Source organism: Cupressus sempervirens, chromosome 1 (assembly GCF_028749045.1).
Source record: "Cupressus sempervirens isolate cs-2001-9-10 chromosome 1, ASM2874904v1, whole genome shotgun sequence".
NCBI classification, from domain to species: domain Eukaryota; kingdom Viridiplantae; phylum Streptophyta; class Pinopsida; order Cupressales; family Cupressaceae; genus Cupressus; species Cupressus sempervirens.
This window is the reverse complement of record NC_143118.1, coordinates 535,535,787-535,547,318: the sequence shown is the minus strand read 5'-3', so window position 1 is coordinate 535,547,318 and position 11,532 is coordinate 535,535,787. Positions and strand designations below refer to the sequence as shown.

The 11,532-nt window shown below is 32.5% G+C and overlaps 1 protein-coding gene across 1 annotated transcript; it reads left to right on the top strand.

Annotated features, from left to right (window-relative positions):
• The first annotated feature begins 221 nt into the window (after window positions 1-221).
• On the top strand, window positions 222-2,494 carry LOC149578574 (reticulon-like protein B5). The gene is made up of 5 exons (XM_089829945.1): window positions 222-544; window positions 876-1,056; window positions 1,563-1,704; window positions 1,793-1,862; window positions 1,985-2,494. Exons 1-5 carry the CDS (start codon window positions 421-423, stop codon window positions 2,155-2,157), a joined length of 690 nt encoding a protein of 229 aa, XP_089686071.1. The 5' UTR covers window positions 222-420; the 3' UTR covers window positions 2,158-2,494.
• Window positions 2,495-11,532: the final 9,038 nt, after the last annotated feature.

Sequence of the window (11,532 nt, the reverse complement as noted above, 5' to 3'; positions counted from 1 at the left end):
AAAGAACATAAAGTAAAGAGGTGGTGGGAATGGCGGTTAAGGAAGGTCAGAATGGAATAATACAGAGATGTAAATAAAGTGTCAACTTTAAAGAAAGTTATACAAACCCAAGTGGGGCAAATTGGAATCCCTGAAACCTACAGAAAATGCAACCCCAGGTCGGTTCTTTTCAGAATAACATCTCGGCAAAGCTAAAGATGTCTCACAAGTAAATATGACACCATTTCATTTGTATCTTGTGTGAACAACTCTTAACTTGGTTTCCAAGCAATTCCTCTTCTATGAAATACTGATTCACAGATATTTCTCCTGACCTTAGTATCTTGTGCTCTTCTATTTTCTAAACAGCTATAAAAATCAGTGGGTGAGAAGTAAGATCTGCAATTGTGTGCACTGGTGTTCGCAAGAAGAACAAGCAAAATGTCCTCCTCTTCCTCTTCCTCCTCTTCTGATTCTGACGATCCTATGTTCTCTGCTTCAGCTCAATTTCATGGTCTTTTTGGAAGAGAAAAATCCATGCACAAACTTTTGGGCGGAGGTCAATGTATGCATTTTCTATTATTATATGCACATTCAAATGTTGTTGTTTGAAGTTTAGATTATTTATTATTCATTTTATTATTATTGTTAGAATACTTATAATAATGTGTTAATTTCAAGTAGATTTGAATCTAAGATTTTCTCAATAAGAGGCTCACAGTTTAGGGATGTATTGTAGACTCTTGTCTAATTTTATGAGAATTTGTGTACCCATACTTACTATCATATTCTGTGATCTACAAATGATAAAAAAAGTTTCTTAGATCTAATCCAAAAACAACAAAACCTGATATGATTAATAGATGAGGCTGTTCATTGTGGGTTGTGGTGTGCAGTGGCTGATATGCTGCTTTGGAGAAACAAGAAAGCATCGGCCATAAGTCTAGGCGTGACTACGTTGACATGGATGCTCTTTGAATACATGGAATATCATCTTCTTACTTTAATCTCTCATCTTTCCATTCTAGCCATCGTCACCATGTTTGTCTGGTCTAACGGAGCAACTTTACTCAAATTGTAAGTATCTATATACCACAGATCTAGCAACTTTTCATGGATTTTAGACTTTCATTTTAGAGGTTTTTATAATGACAACAAAGAATTGGAACAAGTAGTTGTATTGAAGTCATTTTGATTGAAAGTAGAAAGCTTCAGAGTATTCATCCATCAAATTAATAGAAACACTAATTCAGATGTTATTTTTCATAATGTAAAATGTTTATGCAATATTAAGAATGTATTTTTGACTATGCTGTATAGATTGAGAATTTCTTGGGATTCATTTAAAATCGTTCAATTTCATTATAGATTTAAGAATTGATATATTTTATTTTTCTTTTCCGTTTCTTTCTTACCACTATCTGTTTGAATGAAGATTCTTGTAAAGCTTAATTCATTACTATATATCACAAGACTTCGACCGTTTACCCATAAAAAAAAAAGAATTGATATCTTTTAATATGTTTTTATATAGATATATTTAAGATATGATTAAACTTCTATGATATTGAACATTTGTATAGACCTCCTCCACGAATTCCAGAGATTAAATTTTCTGAAGAACTGTTTCTAAACGTGGCATCTGCTGTGAGAGTGGAAGCAAATCGTTTGTCTGCATTCTTGCATGACGTTGCATCAGGAAAAGACTTGAAGAAATTTGTTGTGGTAATTTTTCTACTTGAGAATAAATGTCTCATCATGATGATCTTTATTTCATTGTAATTCATTTGATAACATCATGAAATGAGTGCAGGCTATTGCGTCTCTCTGGATTATCTCTGTCGTTGGCAGTTGGTGCAATTTTCTTACTCTCCTATATACGAGTAAGGGATTTCAATACTGTTGCCTTCTTATGACAATAAGAATATACTCTCCTGTATCTTCTTCTTTTTTATTCATTTTTCCATTTATATGACAATTGGCTTGCTGTATGTGTTTTGTTCAGTGCTTGTTGTGCTTCAGACGGTACCCTATCTTTATGAAAACCATGAAGATAAAGTGGATAAGTGCGTGAACTCTGCCACAGTGGAAATGAAAAGACTATACAAATCTTTTGATAAAAAAGTGCTGAACAAGATTCCAAGGGGCCCTGCCGCAAAGCCGAAGAAGTTGAAGTGAGGTGGACCATGGAAGGCATATGATATATGTAGCTAGGACTATTTATATTCTACTTTGCAACCATGTCCACTTCAAGTTTTTTCATCACCCTTTCTAGGTCGCCCTATCTATCTTTTCTCCCTTCTCTAGGTAGTGATTATATTGTTAAAGCTTTAAAATCTAATAATAGATCAATGGTCTGATAATTCTCATTAAGAATTACATTGATATTTATTGACCTTCCCTCCCCTTGGAGATGTCATATTTTCCTTCCATCAACCCCTTCCAAGAGAAAAGTGTTGTTTACTGGTCATAGTTATGGGGCATAATATTAAATTGTCAATTTTTTATATTTTAAGATGGCGTCAACCCCTTCCAAGAGAAAAGTGTTGTTTACTGGTCATAGTTATGGGGCATAATATTAAATTGTCAATTTTTTATATTTTAAGATGGTGTGTTCATTTTTTTTTCAAAATGAGGTGTTTAGATTGTAGTCTTATTAACTTTAATCAATTTTGAATATATAAATTTGTTTAAAGTATTGTTTATTTTAAAATCATGATTTTGTAGGTTTGATCAAGATAGGTTAGAATGAAAGCCTCTATAGTAATAAATTTTAAGATCTAAATGATTGTAATGTTTATCAAAATCTGACCTTTTACAATTATATAAATTATAATATTCAAATTAGATCTTAAATAACTCAAGTTAAATTCACTACATTTATAAATGAAAGCATTAACATTACACTTTAAAGAATAAAAGTGGAAAATAAAAGCATTGATCTCCTATTACAAATAAATAGAGAATAATATCTATAGTTTCCAAACTCTTTATTTTAATAATAATTTTAGTACATTCAAATAGTTTTACATAATCGATAATTAGCTTTTATATTTGTATCAACAATATTAGTAAAATAGACCAATAGAATGTGTTTGGATTTGCAATTGATGAAGCTCGTATATCTAGTAAAATCCAAAATCAATAGGATTTTGTCTTATTATCTCCACACTTGAACACAAGTGTTGAAATTGGTTTCTTGAAAGTTGTTTGTATAAAATATAGATGATGATACTAGAATGTGTGTGTGTTATCTCTTCTATATCCTTCAAAAATAAGAATAGGTCCCAAACATAAAGTAATTTATTGTTAGATAAATTTATGCAATGATAACTAGTACGAAAGATTCTACATTTGAAAAATATATGGTACCAAAAGCATGTACTACTATTGATATTAAGATGTGATGGGGAATTCAAGACACAATAAACAAAACTAGAAGTATTGAGGACTAGGGCTCAAAAATACTACAAATTCATAAGTTATAATTCAAAGAGTCAAGGGTTGCCTCATGCAAAAATACTTGAGACTTGGAAAAATTATATTCTCACTAAAGTTATTATGAAGTAAATACCTCACTAAATGTAATCTAATAGATCCTCAATTATTGTCTGTTGATGGGCTTCAACGATCGATTCAAGGAGGTCTTCATTTCTTGATAACAATCGAGAATGTTCAATGTTACAATGATGATCCTCAACAATGGAGTGGAGAGGATGTAAGGCATTCATGGGTTTCTGCTAGAAATGGGTAGTATTTCAGGAGATGACCTTTCAATAGGAGGAATTAACCTATTTTTTAGACAAACCCTAAATGACAACAATCTCATATGCTTAATTGATTTATTGTTGATGTAGGCTCTATAATCAAGGATGGAAGGGTTTGGGAAAAACAACAAAAAATTTCCTCTACCCAAGGGGGATTATTTCCTATTAGGTATAATTTTATCTTTCAGATGATTAAATGGAAGTTATGGTGGGCCAAAATTGAGTTAGGAGGTGTAAAATCCCCTCAATAGGGGAGAAATTTAATATAATGCATGTGAGGGCTTCATCTCTTTTGATTAACAATAAGAAACGGGTGGACTTTGTTTCATTTTTAAGGGATAGAGATTTCTTAATGAAATAGATGGGCATTCAATCATCCATAAGCCTAGTGAAAAGCTAGTGTGCACAACATTGGGGTAGTGGTTGTGTTTCAAAATGATGAAAAATGGTTTTGTTTTTTTTTTTTCTAGTTACATGCACCTCTAGACAGAATAAATAATGGATTCTTGGAGCGGGGGCTATTTGATTAATGGTAAAGGGATCTAGGTTATGGATTAAATGTCTAAATTTTACCCACTCAATGAGAAGGTGAAGGAGTTATTATTATGGGTTTGGCTTCTACATCTGCCCTTTGAATATAGCTCAATGGGGAAACCTTAAAGAAGATTGGTGATAGCTTGGGTTCCTACATTTGAATGGAAGAGTATGTTGATTGAAAGGACTTCTCAATCAACTCATAGGTCTTGGTTAAGGACAAGAATATTCTTAGCTACATGAATACATCATGCTAGTGGAAACAACTATTGATAGTGGAGAAAGATGAGACTTGTGACCCTCCTTTGAAAACTATTATTGGCAATGACAAAGGTAGGGCATGGAAGTTAATATGTTGTTAGATATGATTGTGCACAACACAAAGTTTTTTGAAGAAAAATACTTTGACTTGAGCCACTCTAATATGAGGAATTGATTATGCAATTTTTTTCTGTGGACAATGATGATGAGGTTCAGAGTTGGGATGAGGAGAGAATGGCCTTGATAAACTACTTCTTTGTTCAAGAAAGAATAAGGGGAGCCTCAAGTGGTGACACTATTGCACATATGTTCAAGTAGTAAAGGAAACTCCCTTTTCTTTTTATCTAGATGATATTAATGATGGCTTACATTGACAAGCATGTACTACTATTAGAGGAGGCAAGGAGTCAAAAGTATTGTTAATCCTAAATGATTTGGGTGCTTCTCTCCAATCATATATTGGTGATAGGACTAAGGCTTCTACATATGAGATGGTGGTTCTAAATACCTTTGAGAAGGAGGATGAGAAGGTTGATGGTGAATTCTCTCTTGATGGGGGTGATAGAGGGGTCAAGCCTATTAATGATTTTTATGCTGATGTGTAGGGGTTTACGGTGATATTATTCTAGTTGTGAACTTCATTTACAAGGTAGCGAGACTATTTTTATAGTATATATCAAAATCTCTCCCATATGGAATCTAGAGGATTCCTTTGATTTTGTTAGAGATAATGGGTGCAATGTTGTTAGAACAAAGTCAAAATTTGAATCACAAGAGGAACATGGAATGAATGATGATTTAGGTTTTTATGGTCAACTAGATATTCTATAGAAAAGGGATATTGGACAAAATCTTTCTATAATATCCAAACCTATTATTGGATAAAAAATGAAGTGTGTAGGAAAGATCACAAGAATGAAATTGGAAATAGCTAGGAACACTATTAACCAAGCCAAATTATTGAGATTGGGAAAATTGCATGCCTTTTGTGGTAGCAATGAGGTTTATTTAGTGGAATTTCAAGTAATGTAATGCCCTTGAAAATATTTACATGATAAAAAGGTGACTTGATCAGGTGAAGATGGATATTATTCTCTTACAAGAAACCAAAATCAAGGACGAGGATGGAAATTGGTTTAAGAGATGTTTTGTAAAATGGGATAGATTTTTTGCTAGTATGGATGGTGCTTTAGGGGGCCTTGGTGTCCTTTGGAATGTCAATAAAATGGAGGTGTATTTGGTTAACCAAGATCATTATTGGAAATTTGTAGAGATGTGATCAAAACAACTTATGGCTAATTTTTTTGTCTTTAATATTTATGGTCTGAATAGTCTAACTTTAAAGAAAAAAGTTTGGGAGGAACTTGCAACCATTTTAAAGGGTTATCTCGAAGATTTGGTCCTTCTAAGAGGATATTTTCATTCTATAAAGAATTCACAAATCTTGTTGATTCCAATGGGTTCGTGAATGGTGAACTCAAAGATGGGGACTTTACATGGACAATTCAGATGAGTGGCTTTCTCAATATAGATGAAAATTTTGATAACTTTTTACTAGATGGATACTGGAGAAGAATGAATAGGTTGGTTTATGTTGAGATTCTACCTTTAATAGGCTCTAATCATTATCATATAAGCTTCAAAATACAAGAGGATTTAACTCCAGCAAGTGATCCTTTTAGATTTGAAACCATATGGCTAAGGGTGGATAATTATTTGAATTTTGTTTCTTCATTTTGGAAATTTTCATCACCAAGATCAGGTAATAAAACTTCCCTTTTTTTGAAGAAATCTAATTTTTTTATAGAAAAACTTGAGATATGGAATAGGGAAGTTCTCAAGAATGTCTTTATAGAGAAATTTCATTTGGAAGCTAATTTGGAGGCCTTAAATTCTATGGTTATTAGCAATGGGATGGGGAAGATTACTTCAAGAAAGAGAATGATTTATAGAGAATGTATGTTGAGGTTTTAGCAAGGGAATAAACATTTTGGAGGTAAAAATTTAGGGAGATATGGTTTAGAGAAGTGGACAGGAATACAAAAAATATCATAACTCAGTTAAAGTTAGAAATTCTCAAAATAGAATCTTTTCCATAATGGATAATGGTGGATACGCACTAACTGATGCAGAAGAAATCAAAAAGGAGCAAGTAAAATATTTTGTTGATATATTTGTTGTAGATATTCCAAACTGTGTTGCTAATGAGAGCATTATAGATCTATCACCCCAAAATATATCTCTTAGGAATAAAATACAATGTTAATGGGGCCAATAGATAAGGTGGAGACTAAATATGTTCTTTTTATCTTGGGGTGATAAAGTTTTAGAACCAAATGGGTTCCTGGCAATATCTTTCCAAAAATATTGGGATATTATTAGGGAGGTATTCTGGGAGGTGGTGGAGAAGTCTCATGATGGGAGCTTTATCTTCAACAATTTTAATAACACCTTTGTATCCTTAATTCCCAAAATGTTATAAAAGAGGCCTTTTGATAATTTTAGGCTCATATCTCTATGTAACACGGTCTATAAAGTTGTAGCTAAGATCATAGCTAACATATTGAAATTTGTATTAAGGTTTGTTATTTCAGTTGAATGGAATGGTTTTTCTCTAGATAGATCAATCTATACAAGTTTTATTGTTGTTAATGAGGTTATTCATTCCATAAGAAAGGAAAGGACCAATATGATTGATGTAGAAGCATCCTGGGTGTAAGAGAACTCTTATCACCCAAAAATATTTCCTTTCTTTTTTGTTTCTTGAATAAGGGTTGTCTCTTGATACAAAGTTGTCATTTATGTGGTTTTTCTACTTAGTAAGTTAGTCACATGAACTTGAAATATCCTAATTTCAGAGGTGAAAGTTAATCTTAGATATATTAGCGTGCTAATTGAGGCTCAGTGACATATCATGAGTATTCATGGAGTTATTGCATATTTGTGGCATTCAGTTTTTGGTATAAAAACTTTAGGCTCAATATTGAAGTCCTTAGAGGCCCTAGATGGGCTTCGAAATTGGATTGACTAGAGCTTGTGCAACTCAAGCCATGTAGATCATAAGCCAGGGATTCTGAAAAGTGGTTATATTAGTCAAACAAAACAATGGTTCAAAAGTTATGCCCTTTCAAAGTTGGGTTGACCAAAATTTCCAAAATAATTATCAAAGGTATATCGGGCTGACTCTATATGTAATTTTAGAGTTAGTCAATCTCAAGGGTTAGGGTTTGATGTCTAGAAAATTCTTGGGCAGTGTAAAAATGTCTATATAAGGAATACTTGTACATTTTCTAGGATAGCTCTGGGTGATAATTCGTAGCTCTGTGTTGCAAATTATTGTAAGGAAGGAACCTATGTGGGTTTGCATATTGTATTTCAAAATTCTACAATTCCACATTTATGGTGATAATAAGAAGCCCATATTTTTGTTCTAACAAATTGGTATTATTTCTTTGTTTATGTTACACATTGTGGTATTAAGGAGAGCACCCTTCATCAATGGTGATGATTAAGTTTGATATCAAAAATGATTGTGATAATGTCAACAGGTAATTTTTACTTGAGGTTCTGGAGAGGCTTGGTTTTGGGGAAGATTGGATTAAACGGGTCAATGGTTGTATGATATCCCCTAGAATTTTTGTCTTGGTAAATGGTATTTTGTAAGATTTCTTTGATGCTACTATAGGTATTATACAAGTGGATCCAATCTCCCCGTTCTTATTCATTATCTTAGTTGAGGTGTACTTGAGTAGAACTATCTCTAACACAATAAATAGTGGGAATTGGAAATGTGTTAAGATTGTTGAAGATATAGATCCTATATAACATTTAGAGTTTGTAGATGATACCTATTTTATGGGTGAGGCTAATATCATGGAAGCTAAGGTTACTAAATCTGCATTTGATAGATAGAGTGTTACATCAGTGCAACATATCAATTGGAATAAGTATAAATTTCTATTTTTAATATAGATCTAAATATCCAAAGACAAATTTGTAGTTCCTTGAGATGAAGCTGGGGAAATTGTATGTGATAAATTTAGGAATTCCTTTATTTGAAGAAGTTTGCAAGGAAAATCTTTGGAAAGACGTGGTGGATAGTTATGTTAAAAGGTTGGAAGGTTGGAAAAGAAGGTGGCTAACATATGCATGTTGTATTTTAATGTCCCGCTATGTTATCTTAATGATCCATATCTTTTCTATGAGTTGTCTCAAAATTCCAATCAAGGCTTTAAGATATATAAAGTAGAGGATGATGCTTTTTTTCTGGAATGGGGTTTATGAAGAGGATAAAATTCCTCTAGTCTTTTGGAATAAAATTTGTAAATTAAAAAGGAATGGGGGTGTTGGTTTAAGAGATTGGAAACTTATGAATAAAGCTTTAGGTGTCAAATTGGTGTGGGGTGTTTATTCTAACCCTCCTATTCTCTAGGTCAAGATTTAAAGGCTAAGTATTTGGACTCAAATAATAATGACAAAATCTCTACAAATATTTGAAACCCTCTAAAAGATCTTCAATTTTGAATTTCATCCTTGACTATAGGGGAGTCATTTATAATCACCTTTCATGGTAATTTGGTGATGATAGGTTTGCATCCTTTTGGGATGATTCATGGAATGGTGCTCCAATACTTATGGACAATGGGGAGTTTCTTGATTTGAGGACCATTTCCCTTGACTGGTGGGGTGATAGGTTGTTTAATGCTTTGGAGGCTAAGGATACTATCTTAGGTAGACATTGGGGAAGGAAGAGTTTGGAAAATCTTTGGTTGATAGAATGATAGTTAGACATTATGTATCATATTTTTACTAATAAGAAGTTACAAATATTTGGGAAGAAAGATAAACTTATCAAATGGTGTATGGAAAAAAGTGGATGGTATTCAATTAAGTTAGGATGTCATTTGAGATTGACTTAAAATATTGGCCTACTAAATTATGTTGGGATAGAGATTTTTTGCCTAACCTTGGCTCATTGCATGGCTAGCAACTCATGGGAAGATTCTAACAAGGGATAGAAGAAAAAAGCATAATATTTTTGCTCTAAGTAGGTATGTTCTATGTGAAGAAGATATATAAGATATTGATCATTTATTGGTGCAATGCATATTTTTACAATAGTGTTGTGCAATGATAAGGGAAAATCTTGAATGGGTCGGTCCTATGCAAAATTTAGTTATGGAGATATTTAAAACATTGTCATAGTTGTTCACAAGAAATCTACACTTTTCAAACTATGGGTAGTTACTCCTTTCATTATTGTATGGGAATTATGGGAAAAATAAAATATGAGGTTTTTTCAAGATCATAAGGAGTTTTTGGAGAGAATCCAAAGAAGGATCAATTCACCTATTGAGGATGTAATGAGTAGGCATAAAACACATATAAGATTTTCAATTGTATTTACTCAATTGTACAATAGTTTTCATTTTGAAAGACCAAGAATAAGGATAAGATGTAGAGGTAATGCTACGTCTTTTGATTCAAGCACTAAAAATTTGAAGTTTCTAGATAGAGATTCCTAGAGTTTGGGTGGTGTAAATTAATCTTTGATCATTCTAAAAGCGATAATTTGGGTCTGTCAAGGGTTGGGGTGATTGCTAGAGATTGGAAGGGAAATATAATAGCCTTTTTTGCTAAAAGGGTCAACAATGGAACTAATAATATGGCTAAGGCATGAGTTTCTCTACCAGTTGTCAAGTTATGGAGGGATATTGAATTAGATAATATTCAATTAGAAGGGGATTCAAATATTATTTTTGAATTTATTCAGACATGTAGAATTTGTTCTTGGCACTTGCAAGGACTTATTAATGCAATCAAGGAGGATTTAGGTAAATTTTGAGAATTCAAACTTAGCCATGTGAAAACAGAAGGAAAAAAAGAGGTGGATATTTTATCTAAATGGAAAAATCTCTTTTATAAACTTGAAAGAACTAAATTTGACAACCTAAGGGTCATTTCTATTTAAATTTGGAATTTTTCGATGACTATTTGGTTGGCATAATTGAAAATTTATTATTAAAATATAAAGTTAGTGTAGGTGAGCGAGGTGGAAGGGATGATGAAAGTATTTTAATTATGACACAAAATTGTTGTAGAAATAATGTTGTTTCCTTGAGTGGTGAACTGAATTGTGTGTTGGATATTTGGAGATATTTATGATAGTTATTATATGAAATTTGAAGCATGTTTCAATGGTGTGAGGGAATTTAACCAATAAATAGAAATAAGTTTCATCAAGCTTAAAGTAGATTATTGGGGTGAGAATTGCAAAGTGAATTTAATAGCCTTCCTAGTGCGTGGAGTTTATTTTGCAGAGATGGAAGATAAATTCTTGATTGACACTAAAAAAATAACAAAAAGGGTTTAAAGGCTTGGTGAAGAAAGAGAATATGCATGATTTTCCAAAAATCAAGATAGATGTGATGATCAATGTTGTGATGGGGGTTATTGGGCCTCAGTTTTAGGAAAGGAAAAGGAAATAACATGTCAACCTAGATGTGATTTCAATATAAATTGTTTGTGACTTAGATATTGATGAGTGCAGTATGGAGGTAAAATAGGTGATCTTTTCTTTTTTTTAATATTTTCTCCTTAGCTTGGACATTATTCTAAAATGGGCAGTGCCTGTTGTGGGGTCAGATATTTTGGAGTGTTAAGAAGATGGGGAGGATTATAGGCTCTATGAATTAACTCCTTTTCTAAGGTGGTGGGGTAGAGTTGACAAAACTAAATATAGGAGGAAAATTACAAACTATTGGGAGGATGTGAAAAGAGAAATTGCTAGGTGTGAGAAAAGGACTTTAAGAACAAGGAATTTTTTTTCCTTACCTATACAAAGATGTGTACAAACTAGCTTTGAAAGGAATTAAAGAACATATGTGTAAGGAGTAATGAGTGTTGGATTGTTCAATTTTGGTTTTGTTAGAAATAAATATTTTTTATTAGACAATGACGAAATAACAAGATGATTTGGGCTCTAACAAGT